Below are 25084 nucleotides of genomic sequence, written 5' to 3'. Positions count from 1 at the left end.
TATAATTGTCTGAGTTAAATATCAAGCATTAAGGAAAGCTCCCACTTTCAATCAAAATGCTTCACTAAAAATAATCTCTATTGGGAAAATGATAATGGTTGACAAGAGATTTAAGTGATTGTGTTACTAAATCAGCAGGTTTGAATTGGGGGTTTGATGTCCAAAAAAGGCATTTAATATGAGTTCCTTTCTTTGAACATACTCAAATGATTGTAAGACATGTGACCTGCAGTTCAAATACAGCCTCCCTGTGTTATATCTTACTGGACTGACACTATAAAGTAAGGTACAGTACAAATTTTGTAGCAGTTACTAGTCATAAATCAAGGTTTTTTACGTTCTACTGGTCTTATGAACCCAAAGAACCCTGTCATCTCAAAAGTCTTTGAAACCACCTGGTTTCCAGACACAAATGAGTTACACATTTGCCCTTGAGTCTGAGGATGTGCCGATAAAGCTATGTGCTGGCAGACAAGCTCCTCTGCAAACCTTTCTACACAGGCAGGAGTCAAGGCAACCCCCACTTGGACCAGGTAGCTCCACTACTGTGTCATTGTGCCAAGGTAATCCAAACCTTGCTCTCAGCAGGGCAGCAGCTCAAGCACAGTTCCAACACTGTTGCATTTTAATAAGTATGGAAGTCTCACGTACAGAAAACCTGCCTCCAAAATGAACTCGAATCTATCTGGACTTACCACACAGATAACCTAGGGGTAAGTTAAATCGACTGCAAAAGCCACAGGCCAGTCAGGAAGAAACACTTAAGAAAATCCACAGCAGTATCACTATTACTCTCTTTCCTACGAGATTTTACAAGGCCAAATATACAGCAATAAAAAGCTGAAAAACGCAGCCATGGCCTTGCTCTTTGCTTCTCAGGAACAATCCACAGCTTCACATCTTGGTTCTGACACATATAAGTGAGTGGCAATAAGGTATTGTACTCAAGATGTAAAAGGGCTGACCTAGCCAAACCTGCTAATGTGCTCTTCTTGCAAATTTTGGTGTTCATCTCCCCCTGGTGGACTACATACAGAGAAGGGGATCTGCTCCACCAGGGAAGTCCTCTTCTAGAGGAGAAGTCCTCTAGAATCAACCTAACTCCACTCATCTTCCAGTTATTACAAAATCTTTGCCCTCAATTCACCAATTGGCAAAACCAACAAGACCATCAGAAGTGAGCAGGTTCTGAGACATCAGCACGGTCAGCAGGCTGCCAAGAGGAATGGGGTAGCTCTCTTTTTCTGGAACCCACGCGTGTGCTGAACATGCAGAACAATTATTTTAACAAGTACATAGATTTCTTCAAACTTACCTGCTGTGGCACTGTTAGACTGAGTTCAGTTTATGTATGGACAGGATTGACTTGAACAAGGTATAAAATAATGTCCACTATTAGTGTAGATATGAGATCTGGATCGATAACACAGGAGAGTAAACAGAACCAGAACTCCTAATAGACTTACTCGTATATTCTCTGAAAGATGCCAAAGTACTGTGTTTCTAGTATTGTGCAAATGCTACAGGATACTCATCAACTGAAGCATGTACAATGAAGGACAATGAAGGAAAAGTCCATCAATCTTCCCCAGCTGACAATAGTATTAAGCTTTTGTCAGCAGAGCCAACAGAAGCTGTCTATACCAGAACGACACACAATTTCTACACCTACAACGAATGAAAAGGTTTTGACAAGTCAAAAACTGCTCCTAAAAGAAAAAGTTACTTCAGAAATAACAATAGCCTTTCACAGGTACAAAAAAAACCCATAGGTTTTCACAGTTGTGTGGCTTGTGTTCTTTGTTACTCATTAATAATTTTATGATTGCTGTACCAATTAAGCTCCAGGGAAGTCTCAAGAATAGAGCTGCTAACCCAGCTCAACACAAGGAAGGGCTATGTGATTGAAGCAGCCTCTCAAGCCGCTGTTGCCCACCAGCAGCCCAAGGCCAAGCACTTTGCTGGACTTATCCAAAACCAGCTCTTGAGCTGCATTGGTGGCTGCGTGATTTCAGACTAGCCCACCTCTCAACAAGCTGTAAGACCAAACTTAAAGGATCGCTCTGAAGGGGGAATTAAAGGAATGAAATGAAGCAAGAAAAAAGAAAAAAAGAAGAGAGAAATGAGCTAAGGCTAGTGAGGAACAAAGCCAGAGAAGACCAGGCTTTTTCAGTTTTCCTCGTAATGCAGCTACCAGCTATTGTGAAAGGGGTTTTTCCTTTCAGAGCCATTATGCATTGTTTATTACTGTAGACTGCACTTGTGTGACTGACAAAATACATAATTTTCATACCTAGATGAAAGCAGGCAAGCTAATGATTTACTAGATGATGATACATTTAGAAAGCATAACTGTTCTACTTAGAATTTCAACTTTTTCATTTAGGAATGAGTATTAAGATAGAAATACTGTAAAAGTTTTTTGTTTTTTTTAATTTATATCTAATTAGCTTTCATTGGAAATAAAAACAAATATGCAATGTATAGTTTTTCCTGTCAACAAGGAAATGTACTATTTAGTTCCCAAAATCACTTATGCTTTTAGCCCAAGAATATATCATATTCCTTTGTGACTGATCCGTGGTAAATTATTTTCCTCCTTAAAAACCAATGAGCAAAACATGCCCAATTCTTTTGGATAAGATCTACTTTATTTTGGTACCACAAGGACTGCTCTGAAAGTAACGCCTCCTATTTTATTCTGTTGGTCCATGACATCAGAGGCAGATGTCAGTGGTATGGCAGTAAGGCTGTGACAGAGGGCAGCAGAGGGGCAGTCTGACAAAATGGCGTCTGACGTGAGTACAAAGCAAAGGTGTGGAACTGAATTTCTCCATGTGAAAAAAATGGCACCCACTGGCATTCATTAATGCTTGCTGAATGTTGATGGAGACCAAATAGTGGATGCGAGCACAGTGAGGCGGTGGGTGTTGCTTTCCAGCAGTGGAGACAGCAAGACAGTGGGTCACTTCTACTGGTGCAGATGTTCATGAGTGCAGCATGCAGGCTCTTGTTCATCGCTGACAAAAATGCACAGCTAATGGCACTGATTGTGTTGAAAAAGAGTGTTTCGTAGCTGAGAATTAGCTCTGTCAAGCAGTGTTGTTGTGCTCTTTGTATCTGTTGTCGTTTCCATGAAAATAAAGAGGAAAGTAATGCCTGCTACGTATTTTTCTCAAGTATGGGCACCACTCAGTGTCATAACTTAAATTGATTTAAATAAATATGTAACACTCAGCTTTCATTACATCACACTGATTTTTAAAGAGTAAGACATATGACATAAATGTGAAAACATAATGGAGGTATTTTCTGCAACTATTTATAGTAATCCAGTCACGCTGAACTGATGGTATTTCCTCCTATATTGAAAATGCAGACAGCTGCATACAAAGTAGATGGCATCAACTTTCAACTTACATCTAATGCAGAAAATAGTACTGAATCATACTAGTATATAAACTTAATATTGCTTTCAGTTTACACTGGGAAAGAAAACTTTACTGTGACCAAATTTTACAGATAGCAGTTTGTATGGATAATCACATATTTCTATGGAACATATTCACATACAGAAACTACTAATGACTACACTCATTTTCTTAAGAATTAGATTTTAACATTGGTAAAACATTTATTTCAGTGAAAGCACTTGGATACAAAATAAATTGTTGGCATCATGAAGTTGTTTTGTATTTTTTAATTAAAAGAAGCTGTAAAGCAGAGTTTGTATAACACATCGTTTCCCCCGAACGTCTGGAACCCAGCCAACAGCTCTTGGTTTCTCTAAGATTTAAGTCTTCCGAACAACAGAAGCCGAATTCTGAACAGGGATAGGTAATAGTTTGCATCATGTCTTTGGTAAGTTGTGCTTTTTCTACCTGTCTACCTATTCATTTTAAAATTTGTTAGCTTTAGGGTCAAGAGGGCATTCTAATTTACACAGACAAACTAATCTAGTGACAGGCCACCTGAAATTGGTTAGTTCAAGAGTAAATTAAAGCCATACTTGGTCCTTTCACATTTCTTCTCATGTTCCAAAGCATTTAGAAAGAATTCAATTCCAGTGGTTCCATCATATACAATATTTAATATTCTGACATTCCTGTTTGTCAAGAAGCCATGATTGTGGAAGATACTAAAACACCTCACTACATCCTAGTATGCCTATGGTGAACACCAGAAAGAAATGGTGGTGTGACATTGGACCAGATATTTCATCTTTTTCAGTCTTTTGCTCCTCTGCTTACAAATTATTTGACTGTTTGAGGATCTCCCCTGGAAGATCTCACAGCAGCAAGTCTGAAATGTGGACCTCTATTTAGCTTCATTACTTTTGAGTTTACCTTTGAATCTTTTCAGCTTTTAATACTGTACTGAATCCATCTCCAGTGCATATGCATATTTTAATTTAGACTATTTCTTCAATTCACTGTTATGAAAATAGTACATTAAACTCAGATTGGCAACTGAAAATCATATACATATGGCTCACTAGAAATATTTTGTTGAGAAGCAGGTGGTACACATGCAGCAAAGTTTTAGTAATGCTCCATAAGAATCAATTCCACAGTGTAGTATTTCCTTTGAATTTTATAAAACAGGAAAATAAAGGCAAGAATTATCTCTCCCATGCTAAAATACAGCCAGAATTTAGGGGGAAAAAAACATAACCAGATAGTCAGTTTACTATAAACAAAACATAACAAAATCTCTAACATCCAGAACAGTGTTTATTCAAATTATATTTACTCAAGCTATAGTTATTCAATACAGCTATGTTAAAATTAACATCAAGATACAGAACATCCAAATGTTTCAACCATGACTGTACTGTGGTTTGTTGTCACCACTGAGAACCTCAAGAGTTCTACCAAATAAAATAACTGCATATAAAGCCAACTTGGAAAAGAAGGCCACAGACACGACCCTCAACACGCACACCTTTAACATTTCAAGGAAATGTACAAACTGTACCTAAGCTTCTTAACAGATCTCTCAGAGAAAAGCCCATCATGCTTAGCTTTGCGGCGCACAGTAAGTACAAATAAGATATCAACTCATGACTCCATTTAAGAAGGAAAATCATTGTGTATTAACTAGCATGCCAGTAGAACCTAAGAAGTGCAACTTATATACATATAGGTCATATACTGTCCTTTGGATAGGTTTTTGTCTTCAAGTATAAAATCTAAGACTCTTTTAGACATCTATAATAAATACATCAGAAGCTAGAAATACACCGAAGTAGACAGGATTTAAACAACTGGCACTTTGGGACATTTCTGCCTCTGCTTGACTAGCATTTTGCATGTTTCTAAAGCACTGAGGGTGCCATTACTTATTCTGAATATTTGCCTGTTGTACCACACTACTAGGCCTCCTACAGGTGATTCAATTTACAATTCAGAATACAGCATCCCAGTTAGAAGTGCTGGGTGTGGCGGAGGGAAGAAAGACGGACAAGATCCACATCATGGTCTATTCTGGCTTGAAGATTACTTCCGGGTGCACTTTATATTATATTGATCTGTTTAATTACCTTGAGGAATACACTCTCTTAAAAAACAATCTTTCTGTTTATTTCAACACCAGTTCTGTTCTTCTGAGTGGTTTAACAGCAACAAAAACTATCTGAGACATACCCAGAGTAAAACTAAGAGTCAGCCAACAACTCAACAGTAAACCAACTATCATCTGCTTGCAGCATATTGGTACAGTGCACGGCTCAGTTCTTTCAAAAGGGGAAGAAGACACAGGACTCCTGCCTGACACATTAGCTTGATACACTGGCCCTCAATGCTCCAAACATCACATAAGAGTACTTACGCTATTTTAAGTCACACAAACAGACAACATAATTAATTGTGGGTTGCTCTCCATTTGACAAAGATAATAGAGACTATATTTGAGAAAGTCATCAGCAGTGGAGTGGAAAGAGAGGTTTTAAAGTAAGAGGCCCTTTAAGCTCGATCTTCAGAGCCTAGATCAAAAGTACTGGGACACATTCTCACCAGAAAGGTCTTAACTTCATAATTCATTCTCTGCTCATTAAGTTCATTGACTTTAGGTACAGAACATAAGCAAACAGATGTCTTATGCTGCCAGGAATGTGCTGATGACTTAGAAAAATATAAACCCACAGGGAGCAGAGGATTCAAAAGTTCCACTGGAACCAAAGGAGGGTGCGGGAGAAGAAAGATAGCAGACAACACTTAACACATACCACACCTTCTGAAATCAGAACACAGAACAACAGAGAACATTTTTAGCTTTGAGTTGATTCACCAAATCGAGAGGCTAGAAAGGGAAGCCTTTATTTTTCAAGGGTAGCTGCTAGGAAGGTAAATGCGTAAGATAGGGAGATGAAAATTATTTGTACTTAATGTACCTGCTGCTTACTGTGAGCTTGCATTGCTTAGCCAGTAAAAAGTACCAGGACAATATCCGGCAGGCACAGTAGAGATCCTTTATTAATGCAAGGAAGCCTGATTACATTTAAAAACAACTTCCACAGCAGTACTGCGTGCTCCAAGTTTCAAAAAGCAATATGTAGAGGAATAACGTTTATTAAACATTTTACATTCTGAGGTTCTCAATAATTTCTTCAGAACAAACACAGAATCAGAATGTGCTGGACAGCTTTTATTTCCTTATTTTCTTATTTAAACACTAGAGATGACCCCTCTTCTTTACAAGCTAGTGTTGTCAGCTCCAGCGCCCATGGAGAGGAGGAAGGTCCATGCTGGTTGGGTCACAGAGCCAGTGGCAGAGGGAGCAGAGAGGAACTCTGCTGCTTGGAAGCAGTGCCTGCTACACACCTCCCAGCAAGAGAGCAGGGCTTATTTTAACCAAGCTTTGATGGATAATAAATGTGTTCACAGCTGTGACTAGTTGAGGATCATACTTCTGGGTGATATGCAATTATTTTGCTTAAAAGTTCTCCCCCTTCTTTCTCCTAAAATTTTCTTAATATTTCTAAAATGTTAATTTAATCTAATAGCAAAGATCTGCGAGTCTAGAATTTGACTGCAGTTTAATACTATTTAAAATGAAAAGCATATTATAACCAACCATGGCTCATTATCTTCACACAGTACACATATTTTGCTATCAACGAGAAGATTAGAATGAGTATGATGTCTGGAAAGGCATATCCAAAACAATAATCTAAAAAAGCAGCTGTCTCAGAAGCCACAAAATGCATTAGGGATCTAAATTCATTAGCTGTAGCTTCTGCACACGAAAACAAGCATCCCGGATCTGAGTGGGAAGCAGCTTAACTCCTGCCTTCCCATGTAGCATGCTCCAAGCACAATGGATACCTTCTCAAGAAAAGAAAAATGGGAAATCAGAGCAAATCCCACCTTCTCCCCTTCTTCTTCTAAACAGCGCACTCAAGATGCAATGAGCATGAGCTTTGGGCTCTGCAGCCTGAAGATATTCCAGCTCCTATCCATCACAAGAGCCCTCCCAGTCAGCTATGCTCACACTCAGGACACCTTTCTCCCTTCCATTTGAAGCTGGATCTGGTATTCACACAGAAAGGAAAAGGTGCCTGGAACAGAGTTAAACCATCAAATGTAATGCTTACGAGTTGGTAGTAAGCACATGTCTCTTTGTGCTATTTGTTTATTTTTAATCATCTCCATTAAAGAAAACAAAAAAATCAAAAAGTACAACAGACACAGGGTAGGGAGTAGACACCAGTATTCCAGTTTCCTTACTCCAAGGTCACTGCAGTTCAATGATTAATGCAGTATAACAGAAGCTCATATATCTTACATTATTGGAGTAGAATCACTGTGCAGCCAAAGTAAACAGCAGTGGTCCTTCCAACTGGACTGTTTCACACTGCAATGCTAGAAGATGTGCTAAGCCTATGCAGAACTAGATTTTGAGGTCTCCTACTTCTTGGATGAACGCTCCAATAAGCACAAGTATGCATTTCAAGAAGAACATTCTGTAACTTCAGGTTTTGGTTTTGAATCAAGTAGACAGATATGCTTGACATAAAGCGCTTTGACTCTGACAATTCAGCTCCAGAGCATACCAAGAATACAAGCTTTCTCCTTTGCTAGTGGGTCATCTTAGGCAAATATGCTCAAAGCATATTGAGAACTGGATTTCAGAGATGCTGAATTCACTTTCTTGGATCGTCCTTCCCTAATTTTGCATAATGCAATGCTCAAGTTGGAAACTGCATATGGTTTGTTCCTGGTTCTCAGCTCCGGTTTACAGAGCAGTAAAGTAGGAGTAAACTTTTATAAGTTCATAGCCAGTACATACAGCTGAAGTTTATATCCAGTTCCCTATCCAAATGAAGGGTGCACTGGTATGTGTATTTAACATCCATCTTTTAAAATATAATACTGACTGCTTTCTACAATAGCTGTGCTAATGCTTTTATGAAGCAAATCTTCCTTAGACACAGTGTTCCACCACTGCAAGACTTAAACTTGAAATTATTCAGGAGAAATTCAGGCAGGTTCCCTTAAAAATAAATAAATAATAAAGCAGCAAAGGAATAACTGAATTCCCATTCCCTCCCTTCAAGAAAAGGGAAAAAAAAAATAAAAACTGAAAGAAGAATAGAAATTAATCCTATGGGTTCTAAGTTGTTCCTCTCCCTTATTCACCCTGAAATAGCAAACCTATGAGCTCGAGCTCCTGAACAACTGCATGTCTGTACAGGTCTCAGTAAAGTGAGCTTTACAATGATACGGTCTAACAGACCAAATCCCCTCCCTGCCCCCCACTCCCCTAAGGAAAAGCTCTGAGACTCTGAATCATTTTAAGGAAGTTTGCCTGCTTTCAACTGAAAAAGAAGCGAGTTTATTGTACATATTTAATGGTAGTCAGATGCTTAAAGACTTGGTCATTAATCTGGAGGCAATTGGAAGAAAAAAGAAACAAAGACACCCCCCACCCCCATCAAAGCAAACCAAAAGACACTCTCACAGTTGATAGTACTACTTCAAGCTCCATCTCCAGTTTGTACTCATTCTCATAGACAAAGTTAAAAAAAAAAAGAAAAGAGTGAAGTGATCACAGTCACCCATCCACCATAAAATAAGGACAGAATAACTGCGGAACTGACATCCTGTACCCCTAATTTATAGGGGGGAAGCGCATGAAAAACCTGAAGATCATTCAGCTGCTCGAGCAGCGATCAGAAAGCACGCCGTATTTTTGGCAAGCACCAAAGATGCGTTATGGCAAAAGCAGAAGACATAACACTGAAGTGCAAAGGGAGGGATGTGTGTAAAATCAGCTCGACGTAACATTTCCTTCGCAGAAAATTAACGGTGATTAACATCTGTGTCAGGCTGAATGACTTCCACCAGACAGGCAGTGACTACAGACACTAATGACGAGGGTTCCATTTGGAAAGAAAGATGTTCTAACTATGCTGTAAATTTCTAAAAGACTGACTTTATCCTGGCAAATGATAAATTCAGGTCAGCAACTTTGACTCCTGGAAGATGTTTTCCACCACTCTGTTTTTCAGTTAGCCCTGGCTGTAAGTTCATCTTACAGCTTTTTTAGCACAAGTCTGATTTTCCTATCTATCTTCAAAAATTTCCTTTGCATCATAAAGCAAAGAACTTTTTTCTCCTAGAAGAGATTTAATGACCACTATAAGTTGGAAAACAAAGTTTACTGTCAACATTTGAACATCCCTACTTTTACCTTACAGAATCACAGAGTGGCCCGGGTTGGAAGGCACCTCAAGGATCATAAATCTCCAACCCTCCCCCACCACAGGCAGAGCCACCAACCTCTACATTTAATGCTAGACCACGTTGCCCAGGGCCCCATCCAACCTGGCCTTGAACACCTCCAGGGACGGGGCATCCACAGCCTCTGTGAGCAGTCTGTTCCAGCACCTCACCACTCTCGTAGTAAAGAACCTCCCCCTGACATCCGACATAACTTTTCCCTCCTCCAACTTAAAACCACATCCCCTTGTTGACTCCTCTCCTGTTTATAGGCTCCCTCATTACTTTTTGCTATTCTAAGCAGCCATTATTTTTATTTCTTATATTCCAACCACAATTTGCTTTAAGAATGCATTACAGACCAACTGACTGAGGCACTACATATGGGAGTAAAGCTGTCCAAACTCAGGTGTCAACAACAGTCAGAATACTATAAACAAATGTTAAAGAATACTACAATGTCCATGCAAATACATCATTGCAGAACAATCACATCCAAGGAATGCCTTGATCTTTCCAGAGAAGTTTCTAGTGGGGGAGAGGGGGATTAAGAAAAATAAATCAGGAGGGGGGAAGAAAAAGAGAAAAAAAAAAATGGATTTTCTTCATCAGTGCATTCTATTTCCATCGCTATTTACAAAAGCTTTAATATCAGTAGGATGAAACCTCTCAGGAGCATTTTGGAGACGGGTACCCGTAGACAGTGACTATTATACATCAGCTTGGAAGGCAGTTAATATGAAAAACAGGAATGCAACTCCAACCAATATTTTCTTAGAGGGCTGGCAGCAAACTGTCAGATGCATGTGTGACCTCAAAACAACCTTTTGCCAGATGCCTCTTTAACCTCTTACAATTACATCAATTTCTAAAGAGATCAGTACGTTTTACCATTTTCCTCCTTTGGTTATGCAACTTAAAAATATGTGCTTAAAAGATTGAGTAAAAATGCTTCATTCTGTGCATTTTTGATCTACCTTAAAGCTCCAAAATAACGATCTCTAATACACTGGCAAATATTTAAACCTTATTTTATCCACTCCAGAATTAAAACTGCTATAAAATTTGAACAAAACAAGTCTTTAGCATTTTGGGGGCCAAGACAGTATGTAGCCTAACCATCAATAAAAAAAGCACTGTTTTAATGTTGTTTTAAATAGACGTTTATCATAAAAAGTAGGTTAAATAACCTACCTTTAAATCAGTACAAGCCAACACAATGATTCAAAATTTGCCTGCATAGAAACATTTAAGAAAGGGCATTTTTGTAAATTTAAGTCATTTACAGAAAGACTTTTTTTTGCAAATGTAAGTTTTAATAAGATACAATATGTCATGAATGTGTTTTCTGGGGCTCAGGCCTAAGAAAGCATTAAAGACAGAAATGTAATGAAATGAAAATAGGTCATGTATACTAAAGTGCTAAAAATTCTAACATCCGACTCGTGGCTGAGATAACTATTTTAAAATCTGGAGGTATGTAAGCAAATAAGCAATTAAAAATGCTCTGTCAAAAGAAATCCACACTTTGATGAAACATTAAAAAAAAAGAAAGATTTCCAGTACTGTACAAAACCTAAGAAAAAAAGAATATTTCCTTTGAGAAATATACCTACTTATACAGCGAAACAATGAATTTCAGTTGTTCTGTAACCCAGTTCCTTTAATCTGCATAAGAGATGCTGACTGGGTTCACTCAACCAAATCACTACTGGCTTTCAGAATACAATCAACACATGCTTTTCAACAGTATTAATATAGCATGAAGCTTGTGCTCCTAATTATTCATGTTTTTGCATTCTGTTTTTCCCCCTGCTGTAAAATATGCAAATTTACTTCTTTGTGTTATTTAGGTCCCACATGGGCCTCAACAGATCAGCTTGGAAAGAATTACAAGCCAACATCTAGATACATGCTGTCAACATTTCAGGCTTCATTATTTTTATTAGACTGGAATGCCATTATAAATTTGATATTAGGCTTTAAAAAGCTTTTTATACATCTGATGAAAACCTACAGTCTAATAAAATGGTGTACTGATAATTACTATTACTCGACTTTCTGTGTGTCTGTGTGTGTGGGCATATGAAGGAGACAGAGAAAAGCACTACAACTACCATATACAAGAGAAATCACCATCTAGTGGTACTACTGAAAAATGCAGTTTGTTTTTGTTTAAAATTAGTACCCAAGAGGATTAGTTTGACTTCATTACTGAATGAAGGGTAGCCATTACCTCCTTATGCAACTAAAGATCAGTAACAGGAGAGGGCTGTTTCTCCTCTTTCTGAATTCTCCCCCTCCTTCTTCAGTCAACTCTGACTGAAAAATTCAGTGCCCAGATGAGCTGCTACCTCTTTTTTTCAGCATAGAATCCAGAAAGCAGTGATTCAAGAAACGGGTCACTTAATATAATCAACACACGCTCCTCAACAGTGTTAATACAGCATGGCATGGACCATAACATTTACTTACATTGGCATAGGCTAACACATATGTTCTTTAGACAAAAGAAATATTAGATTTCTCCAAAATCTCAGATTGTCACAAAGTTAGCATTATATATTTTTAAACCTTCACAAGAAAATGAAATGGCAGCTTGGCTACTGGAAAACTGCAGGGTGGGAAATAGCTACACAAACACTAACTAATGCTAAGAGTAACAAACACACACACAAAAAAGTAACTTAAACCCACTGATGCAGAAAATAAAAGGACACTGAAACCTTCTTTTCTCCAATGGGCACAAAGCCTTGTGTATTTCTTAAACGTAACAGCATATTATTTTAAAACACTGCAGCATTCCAGTCTTTCTTACTAGCACCACTAAAAGCTCCTTAAATATTAATGACAAAACAGTGTAAAGATTCACAGGATTCAAGTCATAGAAAAAAAAAAAACCAGCAGCAGCTACACTAAGGTCTTACAGATCTCTTGGTGCATCTCCTCTTTGAGGTACATGCACACAAGAGAAAAGGCAAAAGTGATTTGAATTGCACTAAAAAAGCAGTAGGGATGCAGTCCTTTGATTTGGAAGAGCCAGTATATTATATTTCCTTTTCATAACATTCTTAGTTCTTGAGGATTTAAAAACTGTGGATTTGTATTTTTATTTTAAGATGTATTTACAAGTCAGGAAACAATCAGGTGTCCCTGAATTCATGACACAATTTATCCAGTTCTTCTACACCAAAAAGCGCCCTAAAGAATATCTGTATGTACAGTACATTAATGGGAACACAGAAATGGATGGTGGGGGGAATGATACATGTACTGCTCTTCAGAAAAACAGAGCCAAGATTTCCAAAACTAAAGACTGACTGGTGTTGATCATTTGACTTTTTCATATCTTCATCACAGAAGACTTCCTGATTAAGCCTGTTAAGGCTGAGCTCGGTCACTGCCACCAGACCTGCTCTCCTTACTCAGGCAGCGTAGGACTGTGCCCCTGAGTGCTGAGGTCTCTGCCTGGGCCTGTCCTCGTGTCACCTTCCTTCTGCTTCAGGTTCACCTGCCTTGGGGTACAGCTGCCCTTGCTGCTCCTGCACACCTGGCTTATTTCAGATTTGCTGGAAGAGTAGTCAAGACCCTGCACATCAGCATTTTAAAATATACATGAAAACAAAATGAACACTGAGCAGTCGTTTTTGAAGAGCACATACAGGGGTCCACACAGGACCACCCAAAATTCAAACCATATCTCTGAGAACAGTGTTTGCAGAGTTTCTGACGTGCTTGCCAAACACACATGAAAACAGCACCGCTACCTTGATTTTTCAATTCCTGATTTTTGACAGAGATTAGAACTACAGATCACATGCATCTTTGTTAACTGATGGGAGATTTTTAGCTGTGTGCAAAACCAACACACTAGCATTAATGTGCCTTCTTCCAAATAGCTACCAAGAATAATCCAAATGGATGGTAGAAGGGAACTCATTCTGCAAATAAACTGCAATTTGATTATTTCTTGATAGGTCTTTTTGAGACTTTTAGTAGGATTCCTGAATGCCCTCATTAATGGTGCATGGTATGAAAAACCTTGAGAAGGATTTGTGACAGGCAAGCTTCTCCTGACTGCAACAGTGGAAATCAGAAGCAAGCATTCTCTGAAGATGTATTTTTTTCTCTTCTTTTTTTTCTCTCCGTGAAAGAGAAACAAAACGCTTCCTCCCTTCTCCACAAAGTATTAGTGAACAAGGTTTTTTTTTCCTTACACACTCCAAATGAAAGACTGGGTTAAAAAACCAACCTGAAACACACAACATTTAGCTCTGACCCCCTTTTAAGACTGTTTGTTCACTGCCTAAGGCAGCATTCACACTTATAACCTGAAGATGCAGTCCTAAGAACAGCTATCCTATAATTACTACTAAGATTAGCTAAAGACTTCAGTACTGGTGTTCCAGAATGCTTTACATCTCATTTTGAAAAGTTTCAATACCTCCCATCCAAGCAATAAAAAACAAAGTAGGAGAATAACTACTCCTAGACAAAACTTCTACATAAGTGTCTACTTCGGTGCTGGCCTATGATTCTGCAACTGCTTCTGACCAGCAGGACTGTGATACGCTCCACTGACAAGACTGGCAGTAACTCTTCTGCCAAGTAAAAGTTTGGATGAAAAGACAATATGCTATCTCATCACAGCCTGCAAAATTAACTGCTATCCAAGAAAGAAAAAAAATAGTAAACAGAAATAACAGAAGATTCAAGCATACTTGATAGTTCTTCAGTTCACATTTAAGAAATTACTTTAATACGGATTTATAGGAATAAAGTTTAAAATAGTCACTGACAGTATTTCAAGAAAAAGGAATGAAGCTAAATTAAATACAGAGTTAGGGTAAACAGCTGTGGCAGATAAGCAAACTTTACATGCAGAGCTCTCTGTTGCAGAATTTGAACCCTGGTCTCTAAGCTTTTGGGGGATGATGGTGCTCTCTCCTTTAACCCTTCCACAGTGCAAGTGCTAGAATTATTTAATTAGTCATCAAAACCAAGGTGAGTAGACAAGTCCATATTAAGAAAACCCAGTAGAAGACAACTGTTTGACATGACAACACAGTCATATATGTGAAACTGGATCTATTTTAACAATTGGTAGATAGTTGTGGATATTTGTTTTAAGAACATGAGTAAGTTATCCTAAGAACGAGCTCCAGTAGCCTCACGTTGTTAGATTTTGACAATTCAGAGGCTCTCCTGATGTCAGAATGCTCAAATACCACTTACACAGATTCCTATAAGATTCCTGAAAAGAACTCAGTTAATCAGAGCAACAGAAATTGAACACTGATGATGACATTTTTACAAGGAGAAAAATACAAATTTTCAGAAGAGGAAAAAGAAAAGGATCAGTTACAGCACTACAGCAATAAATTCTGCTTCTCCTGTGTGCTTGAGCCATCCTAAAGAACTGTGACAGAACTTAGTTAAAGGTGCAGATTTAGCCTGACCGCAGGCAAATACACTTCAGGTTAAGTTTTGAATATCAGAAAGATTTTGAAAATCCTAAACTGCTTAGTTTTCATCAAATTAATCAAAAGTCATATTCTGAATCAGAACATCTACATTCACTATGTGACTAGCAATATACAGACACATCTTGCCTTCTGGTATAAAAAGACTTTGGGGATAACATTAGAAGGAGGGAAGCTAACAGCTGTAACAAGATATTCTCTCTGCAACTCTAACCATAAAGTTAGAAGTGGCAACTCTGAGGTTTCTTGTTCTGAAAAGAAATAACGTATCATTGTTTAAAACATGAGGGGAAAATAAGAAACCATATTTTCTATGTTCTTGAAGAAGAGTTTGTACCTATTCAAAAAATAATGTGAAGAAATAAAGCTTTAGCTATTTAGTCTGTATCACAGTAGGCTTACTTGTGGAAAAGCAAGAATTCTGAGTAATTTTTGGCATGGCTTTTTTTTAACTCTTTTCTCTTGGTCTAAGCATCTCAAAGACCTTTTTACATGTCGAAGACGATAAGAATCATTACATACAGAAGCATCACTTACCCACAATAACAAATCCATCTGCTTCTCTCTCTTGCACTGTAATTTTCTTTGAATCTTGACCTTTTCGGAAGAAGCTGAACATAGTCTCTTTTTCTCTTCTTCTACCTTGTTACCTAAAATGAAGACAATTTATGTCAAATAAATACAAGATAGCAGAATTTAGCATAGAAAGTTCATACCACCCCAAATACATGATATTACAGCTAGAACTTTATTAACAGATTTGAAAAAAATCAGACATTTGCATGTCAGACAGAGCTCCTTGTTGGTATGGCAATTGACTTCAATAGGCAAAAAGTTTAAATTACAAAAGGGTTTTTTATGGAATGGAATAAAACCATTAAAAAGCAAACAACAACTTATCTTTCTAACGGAAAAATGAAAGAAGAAAACTCTTCAGCATTTATTAAGCACCTTTCCATATTCTTTTGTGTTTTCGAGTTGTTGTTAGACAAATCTTCCCACCAGAGTTAGTTCTCAAGGTTTTAAACCCTAAAGCCCAAAACATGATCCTACAGGAAATGCAGTTTTATAATGCAGCAGTACATGACTGAAGTAAATTACACTATATTAAGTGTCTGTGCATCAGTTACAAGGCACAAATAAAAAACATATACAATAATAGCATAGCATCCATTCTCATTTTTCCAGTTCATAGTCTTACATACAGCTTAACACTTGGGAATATTCCCTTAAAAGAAACCACAATACAATCAAGCAGCTTTTTCATAACAATAAGCTATTCTATGATAAGAACCTTCCAAACAGACTGTAACTATGACTTCACATCAGCTGGAACAAAACAGGTAAAGCATAACTTTAAAGGGATAAGAGTGTCAGCTGTAAATGATTGTGCTCAGTATCTCTCTCAGGAAAGAAAGATTTGAAGCAATTTTAGTAGCTCAAAGAGGAGGAACTCATCTAGAAAAGCCTCCCAAGCATTAGCCAAAAGATAGCCAAATGGGCCAGCTATGAAGCACACCATACATTTGGATAAACCAAAAAATATCCTATATAGATTAGAATCATAGAATCACCAAGGAAAAGACCCACAGGATCATCCAGTCCAACCATTCGCCCTTCACCAACGGTTCCCGCTAAACCATGTCCCTCAACACAACATCCAAATTATTATGGATTATTATCCAAGATTATCTAATTATTCTGAACTTTTAAGACGTAGAATCAAGAAAGGATCATTCCTTAAAATAAATAAATAGCACAAAAAGTTATAAGAAAAGCTTCATTAGCAAGCCCTACTCTAGCAAAAATTGAACAACAGAACCACACAAAGTATGTATTTACATATTTGGCTTACTTAGTGGACTATCAGTACAGCACCACTTTCTATCTTCTACATAACGTGCACTACCAAATGCAGCAACCAACTCTCACTGCCCCCTCCAGGAACAGCAGCTCCCATCTATAGAGCTGTGACAATGGAAGAGGAAAGCAGCACTGCCCAGCAGCCGCCAGCCCGACATCTGCTCACCTCCAGCTCTCTGGCAAAGAAGGGCCTGAGTGCCAAAGTAGAACCCTGGGAAACACTGAGCCACGCAGCAGCGTATGAATGGACTGGCTAAGAAGTGCTGCATCAAATAGAAGTGAAGGTAAAGAGAGGCACATAAAGCTTTACTCTACTGAAGTACCAAAACAAAAAAGGTGAAGTCAAACAATGCAATTTTGAGTCTGAAGCAGAGTTTGAGGTACTGAATCTTGACTTATCTTGAAGATACGCATAGAGAAGGGGCTGACAGTCCAATAGCAATGTATAAATCCTAACACACACATCCAGGAAGAGTCAAATCTAAAGAAAAGAGGATTGCTCTAGTGATAATATTATTTTACACTAAATGTCAATAACAAAAGAATCATTATGAGTGAAACACAGAAAACTACAATGCTAGCATTTATATTTAAAAATTAAAAAAAAAAAAAAGATTAGTTATTTGCTCAAATTCCTCCCTTCCCACCCAAGTATTTGTGATCCCACAAGCAAGACTCACTGTGCCCTGCCCAGTGACCTGCAGTAATTTTCTTCACAACCAGCCCTGACTATTCACCACGTATGAACTGCCTCCCACTCTGCCGTTACAAGCATATCAAATCCTTCCACAGGGCAGAGTATACAGAGTCCTTTATGAAGCTTAAGCATTGGCTTTCAAGAATGGTATATAAATAGAATGTGGTCAAAACCAGCAATGATTCAAAGCGTGGAGTGATACCTCTGAGTGAAACGCAGAGCAGCCCAGAGGCCGGCCAGCTACTGCGGGCTTATGCTGACGCAGTGGAATTTCTATCAGTCAAATAAACCACACTGATGCATGCAAGAACACAGCAAGCCAACCAGCCTCAGGTATGCAGTCATACAAAAAAATGAATGTTACTTATGTGCACTTTATTCTTTTGTGTGCATTTCCTTACCTTAGCATGTGCAATACTGGTATTCCTGTCCCATGGAAATTACACAGCACAAACCCCCCTAATAGCCTCCTTTATTCCTTACCTTCCCCCCACACCCAGGCTCAACACATGGCGCCAGCAGCATATTCCTTTTTTAGCCCTTAGGGAATAAGTCTTCTCCTGCTACCAATTAGGGTTGTCAGTCCCATAGCTCAAGTGGTAGAAACCTGTGCTGCAATGCTCAAGAGTCAGGTTTCCGCTCCAGTGATGTATGAAGGAGAGGCAGTTGTGGAACAGTTTAAAATGCAGTTTTACCTTCTTCCCAAGCACACGACAACAAGAAGTGAAATCAAGTCGATGTGTAAAATCTCATAGGTAGCTTTGGTAGAGACTCCAATTGCAGGCAGCCGCTCCAAGGTGCCAGAGCTGCAGCTGCTCCAATCACTTCTTTTTCCTCTCTGAGATCTGCATTATTTTACAGTTTTCAACTCTTCCAAACAGTGACCTCCCTTTACTGTTACTCACACAAAGTAAAGCATCTTACTAAGTGCATACGTAATGTCTACATAATAGAGTTGTGCAGGAAAATATGAGTTTATTATCTTTTAAATCCTGCACATGTAAACATCAGTGCTTTAAAACAAGCAAACAAATGAGACAGGAGGCATTTCAATTCACATAGAATGGCCTGGGTTGAAAAGGACCACAATGATCATCCAGTTTCAACCCCCCTGCTACATGCAGGGTCGCCAAACCACCAGGCCAGGCTGCCCAGAGCCACATCCAGCCTGGCCTTCAATGCCTCCAGGGATGGGGCATCCACAGCCTCCTTGGGCAACCTGTTCCAGTGTGTCACCACCCTCTGTGTGAAAAACTTCTTCCTAATATCTAACCTAAACCTCCCCTGTTTCAATTTAGGACAAGGTGAAATGGTTTTATCACTATCCACCCTTGTAAACAGTCGTACCCCCTCCTGTTTATACGCTCCCTTCAAGTATTGGAAGGCCACAGTGAGGTCTCCCCAGAGCCTTCTCTTCTCTAAGCTAAACAAGCCCAGTTCCCTCAACCTTCCCACAGAGGAGAGGTGCTTTAGCCCCCTGATCATCTCAGTGGACCCATCTTCAGAGAAGATGGGCAGTACAATTTGATACAGCCAACTTAGCTTTGCAAGCACTTTCACAGCCTGGATTTTCCCCCCCGTCACTGACAGAAAGCAAGCGTCTTCTGAATATCCCATTTTTTCCCCTGTAAACCTGTAGTGCCCTCAGGTCTGCCTCAACAACTTCTCTTTTTTCAGTATCCACCCTCAACACAATGATAAACTTTACATAAGAGCTTAAAAAAAGAAGAAAAGAGACAAAAAGCAGAGGCATATAAAGTGTGGCATATATATAGGAAAAGGATGGGCAGCACTGCGATACCCACAGTCTTTGCTCTCTTCAGAATTTTATCCACTGTGGTACTTCAAAAGCGAACACAAATCTCTCCAGCAGTATGAAACGCAGACATTAAGTTTCCTGAATTACATGTTAGAAACAGAACAAAGAAACACCGAGCTGAATGAAAACAGGGGCGCTCTTGAAGATAAGAGCACAGTTTAAGCACATGCAGAGTCAGGCTGAGTCTTACTACGCGTAGATAAGATGAGGCTTCATTTCACAAAAGCTGAGAACGACCAATTTCGGCACAAATTCAATTTCAGAGTAAAAAAAAAATTAAGTTTGATGTTTGGGAATTTGGATGCATTAGAGAGAAAAACACGTGACTTCTTGGCTTTTACAAAGCTGTCAGCACAAAATCAGAGACAACGCACCCACTATTCAGAGTGCCACATTCCTTGCAGTAATGCCTCCTATATAGCACACCACTTTCCTCTTTCCAGATGGGTTTAATTTTATTTCTATAGGAGACCTGAAAATTGAATTCACTGCCTAGAGATAAAAATCTCCCTCGGAAGGAATATGCAATTCCCTTCTCCTGTTTCCCCCTCAACAGAAAAGGGGACATAATTTTTCCTTTCTCCAATCTCAATTGTTGGTAGTTAAAAATAACGCTTTGGGCACTGCTTCAGTCATTAGCAGGTAATAAACCGTGAACTACAGCAATTCTGTGAGACTACAAGAAAGATTTTGTCTTGATGTGAGGCTCTGAGAACATATATGGCACTGGGCAACGATGAGTTACAGAGCTGCACACAGGGGTTAATGTATTCCTGGTGCACTTTGTCAATCTGCTTTGACAAGAGGTATGGGAGACCTTTGAGCCAAACCAATCCGTTATATCCAATACGATTTTTGTATATATAAGGATCCTAACCTATTTAGCAATGCTTTTTAGCATTTTCCTGCATGCTCACGGGTAACACGAGAAGATAATTTAATGTTCAAAAAAGAAAAAAGAAAAAAAAAAGATGCTCAGGAATACAGCAAAGCAGAACTGTGATGAAATTACTGGCACTGAGATAAATGATGAAATGAGGTCAGGAAACATACAAAGACTGATTTCAAAGAACCAGAATCATAGAATAATTTCAAATCCAGCTGTCTAAGCTGTAGAACCCACGGAAAGAGAAAACAAGAGGGCATCAGAGCAATTCTCTCACCTATGTCAGCATTTGCTGTGACTGGCTGCTAAATTAGCAACAAGAAAATGAGCAACATGTTCACAGCCCTGTATGGCCCACTTATACCACGAAACCAACTAATTCAGAGTCAAGAGCGTGCACGTCAAAAAGATTTCCTTGTGACATCGAAAGGATTCAAAAGCTTCTGGCCTAATAAAGGCTTGTGCAAGATGAGAGAAAGAAGGAAATGATTTGTCATGGGTTTTCTTTATCTGCCTCTAACTTCAGTCACACTATTCTAAGATTTCACAAAGATAGGCGTCAACAGAAATCTGATATACATTTCCTAAAACACTGATAAAGAGATTAAAATATAGATATATATATATTTATTGACAAAGATCTCATAGAGGACCTGAATTACTCAGTGCCAACGCAACCTCAGCTACCCTCATACAAAAAACACACAAGGATGTGGAATCACAGAACCACCACCATGATTAAGGTGACAAACAGAAAGCCAGGCTTTCACCAGGTGCAATAACCTACTTGCCTGAAAGCCTATTTCTTTCTCTGCAAACTCTAACAGCAAACCTCCGGTGGCAACCGAGCACGATAGAGCTGTAATGCTACCGACAACAGTGCATAGCATCATCCTGATGCTCCAACCAGACGCAACAGCCGCAGGAGCAGCGCTTTTGCAGCAGGCTGCTGCACCCTGCGCTACCTTCAGGGGACATCCTTTACGGCTCTGAAGAGATGCTGACGTGACAAGGATCTCTGGCAAACCAACCGCCGAGAGGTGAGCAGCAGAGCGACCCTGAGGAGATGACAGCGCTGAGGACGGCCTCCGCTTAAGGACAGCGGTTTGGGAAAGGAAATTAGAAGGACGTTCCGCACACCGGAGACGTTCACGGAGCACACCCCGCCACGGCGCCAACTCTGCCTCGCGTCAGTCAGTCAGTCGTTCAGTCAGTCAGTCAGTCAGTCAGCCGGCGCCGCTCAGCACGCAGGACTGCTGTTCCCCGGGGCAAGAAAAAGCGGTGGGATTGCGCAGCGCCGGGGCAGGGCAGCGGGACAAGCAAGCGGCGCGCACACTGCCTGCAAAGCGAGCGGAGGGCTGCCGGCACGGGAGGGGAGAAAAGGAGAGGGGTCAGGCGACAGCGCGGACATCGCCAAGAACTGGTAGGGCTCGGGCCGCGGCGGGCAGGCCAGCGGGAGGACAAAGAACCCCAAAGCTTCCCTGCCGGCTTTCCCAGAGCTCGACCTTCTCCCCCCACCATCGCCGCGTCCCCCACTTCAGCCCTCGGTCACCCACCAGCCCGCCGCCGCCGCTCGTCGCTTCCGGCTCCCTGAGGCGACACCGCGGCCCCCCCCCCCCGCCTCGGCGCGCTCCCGTGACGTCATAGGAAAGCGCCGAGCCGATTGGCGGGCGGCGAGAAAGCTCCGCCCCGCCGCCGTCCCGTTGCCAAGGATAACGGGGGGCGACTCCGGCGCAGCGCGGGAAGGAGGCTGCCGCCATGGGCGACGTGCACGAGGCGCCGCGGCCGCGCATCGCCGCCGCGCAGCTGGTGCAGCACATCGGGCGGCCCGTCTGCTTCGTGGGGCGCGTCGAGAAGGTCCGTATGCGGCCTCGCCTCCTCTCCCGGTCGGCTCTCGGGAAGCGCCGCTGCCCCTCCGCCGCCGGTGCGGCCTTGCCCGGGGCCGGCCGCGGCCTCCCTGCGGGTCGAGGCCCGTCCTCCCGCTCGCCTTAAGGCCGCTGCTGAGCGCACGGCGTCGTTTCTTTTGTAGATTCACCCGACGGGGAAACTTATCGTTCTGTCGGACGGAGAAGGCTGCAACGCGACGGTGGAGCTGAGCGAACCTGTAAGTAAGCGAGTGCGTTGTCGGGAGCTTTTGGCTGCTGTGCAGACAGGTTTCGTTCCCCTCTCCCATATACATCCCTGCTTGGGTGGTTCGGCTTGCTCTATTCGCTGCTTGTAGCGTGGTGTGTTTCCCTACACGTCCTGTCTTACTTTCCCTTTCGCTTCTTTCCTTCATCTCTTTACTGACTGTTTTCCTGCCCGTAACAGAACACTTCGTAGAATCATAGAATGGCCTGGGTTGAAAAGGACCACAATGATCATCCAGTTTCAACCCCCTGCTATGTGCAGTGTCACCAACCACCAGACCAGGCTGCCCAGAGCCACATCCAGGCTGACCTTGAATGCCTCCAGAGATGGGGCATCCACAGCCTCCTTGGGCAACCTGTTCCAGTGCTTCACCACCCTGACCATCCTATACTTTGTGAGGATAAGCCAAAAAAACCTCAAGAATATGTTGTTCTTAACAGTCTTGAATTGATATTTCATGTGCAGCAGTACTGCTTCTGCTGCAACAGAATCTGTTGTAATGAACAGGGAAGTCTGACTGCATTGCTGAGAAATAATTGCACTGATGCTCTGACTTAGAAGAATTGAGTCTCACTGATGTAAAATGCAATCTGGAGAAGAGTTTGGTCTTATAAATATGAAACTGTGTTCATCTCCAAACTGCAAGAAAATGCCTTTCCTGGAGGTTCTGCTCTGTATCTTAACTCTTACTTAACTCCTGAAAAGGTTTCCTGTGTTGAGCTACTGCAACTTTGGATGTCAGCATCTCATCAGTAATTCTCTGACTTTCCATGATAGAGTAAATGGGTGAATGTCATAAATGCACAGCTGGATGCTGGGCGTTTCAGTCTGTGCTGTGCTGCTGTTCAAGCGTGTAAGGAAGAAATGGGTATGTTTAGAAAGGTCATGCAAGAGTCAGATATTGGAAGGGTATTACTGAAATAGTACCACAGTCTTCAAATGAATATCCTAAAAACAAAGAGGAAAAGAAAACAAATGATTTTGGAGTATGATAAAATTTTTAACCTTATTTTTTTTTTTCTTATTCACCAAAGGCTTATTACCTAAGAAATAACTAATTCTGGATGATACCTCCTGAATCTAGAATTACTGGCATTGCTCTCTGGCAGGGATGATAATTCCTTAGAAACAGAGTTCTTTAATTTACTAAGTTTTGAATGCAGTTCATTCAAGTCTGGATTTTAATTGTCTCTGTTGCCCTAGGTCAATCTGTTCAGTGTTTAAATGGCATGGTTTCATACACCCTCAAAGTTCTATCTTCTGTCTGCTGCTGCTGCTTCATACCTTTTCTGTGTAGGTACTGAATTGCCTTTTACAAAAACAGCAACTCTGTGAGGGGTGTAAAGCTTTTGATTTTTTTTTTTTCTTCCTCTTCCCCCTCCCCTTCCCCCCAGTACTACTGTATGCCTTGACACAGAACAGCATCTGTTGTAGTGAACAAACCTTCGGAGAGTTCCTGGTTTGAGTGCTGTGCAGTGGAAGCAGCAGCTAATTTGGTGATGCTAATTTCATTTCTGCTACATCCTGCAGCTAGATGAAGAGATCTCAGGAATTCTTGAAGTGGTGGGAAGAGTAACAAATCAGGCAACCATCATGTGCACGTCATACGTCCAGTTCAGAGAAGATAAAAGTCCATTTGGTAAGTAAGGATATATATTATGACAAGTTAATTTTGTGTTCTGCACATTTATTCAATAAATAAGGAGAGCACTGTTATCCCTTCCTGTGGACAAGATCAGTCTTGAAAGTCAGAAAGAAAGCAATGAGAACATGGCAGAGTTGGAAAACTGGGGAGTATGTGGGGGAGAACACTCATCTGTATTGCTTTAAAAGCAGCAGTGCTTTAATGCTGCAATTTACTAGTGGGGAATTTAAGTTAAGCTTTCTTTTTTTTTTGCCCCCTTTCAGATCTGGAACTCTACAATGAAGCACTGAAAATTATTCATGAATTCCCCGAATACTTCCCCTTCGGTACTGGGAGGAACAATTGATTCTTCTTAGAGCTTCAGATGTGCAATATTACCTTGGCTGTCTTGCCTGACAGCGTGGTAAGACTTGCATTAGTTTCCAACAAATATACTAAGAAGATGCTATTACACGTGCCACGTTTGGCCAGTGAAATATATTTTCTTAGAAAGTTTTATTTGAATTAGCTTAGCAAGAAGCAGAACATTTCTGTGGCTATCTTACTGTCTGTATATATTTAACCCTTCTGCATTCATGAGGAATGCTCTCTTGCAGGATTTGACTTGCTAGAAATTGAATAGGCGTCTTTTCCATTGTCCACAGAGGTCCCAGGATACTTAACACAAGACTCAGACTGAAGATATTTGGTGGGGTTTTAATGTAAAGATATTTTAAAATTTCTTTTGCTTTGATATAAATGTATTGAACATGGGGGGAAAGATTTATTTTGCATCTTGATAATGGTCACTTCTCCAATAAAAAAAGATATGACTACATTCTCCTACTTATGGTATTATT

General features: G+C 40.3%; 2 protein-coding genes across 5 annotated transcripts in view; one reads left to right on the top strand and one right to left on the bottom strand.

The window, feature by feature from the left end:
- UMAD1 (UBAP1-MVB12-associated (UMA) domain containing 1) overlaps positions 1-22152 on the bottom strand; it is a 68507-nt gene extending 46355 nt beyond the window's left edge. For 2 of the 4 annotated variants that reach the window (XM_015281905.4, XM_015281903.4), the window contains exons 1-2: positions 22027-22152; positions 15743-15855 (exon numbers count right to left, since the gene is read on the bottom strand). In XM_015281905.4, the coding sequence (XP_015137391.1) occupies positions 15743-15824 (82 nt within the window). In that variant the 5' untranslated portion in view covers positions 15825-15855; positions 22027-22152. Of the gene's footprint in view, positions 1-15742; positions 15856-17748; positions 17907-21435 lie in introns of those variants that run through there. The other 2 variants (XM_040696539.2, XM_015281904.3) reach the window with 2 other exon arrangements.
- A 26-nt stretch (positions 22153-22178) lies between these two features.
- RPA3 (replication protein A3) lies at positions 22179-25062 on the top strand. The gene is made up of 4 exons (XM_418679.7): positions 22179-22327; positions 22500-22574; positions 24131-24239; positions 24509-25062. The coding sequence occupies exons 1-4, from the start codon at positions 22229-22231 to the stop codon at positions 24589-24591; spliced, it is 366 nt and encodes a 121-aa protein (XP_418679.1). The 5' UTR covers positions 22179-22228; the 3' UTR covers positions 24592-25062.
- Positions 25063-25084: the final 22 nt, after the last annotated feature.

This window comes from Gallus gallus, chromosome 2 (genome assembly GCF_016699485.2).
Source record: "Gallus gallus isolate bGalGal1 chromosome 2, bGalGal1.mat.broiler.GRCg7b, whole genome shotgun sequence".
NCBI classification, from domain to species: Eukaryota; Metazoa; Chordata; class Aves; order Galliformes; family Phasianidae; genus Gallus; species Gallus gallus.
This window is presented reverse-complemented; position numbering and strand designations above follow the sequence as displayed.

Excerpts from the sequence above, each read along its gene's own strand:
- RPA3 (XM_418679.7), top strand. The coding sequence starts at position 22,229 with ATGGGCGACGTGCACGAGGCGCCGCGGCCGCGCATCGCCGCCGCGCAG. Across the intron at positions 22,328-22,499 it reads TCGTGGGGCGCGTCGAGAAG|ATTCACCCGACGGGGAAACT; the intron begins GTCCGTATGCGG and ends TTTCTTTTGTAG. Across the intron at positions 24,240-24,508 it reads AGAAGATAAAAGTCCATTTG|ATCTGGAACTCTACAATGAA; the intron begins GTAAGTAAGGAT and ends GCCCCCTTTCAG.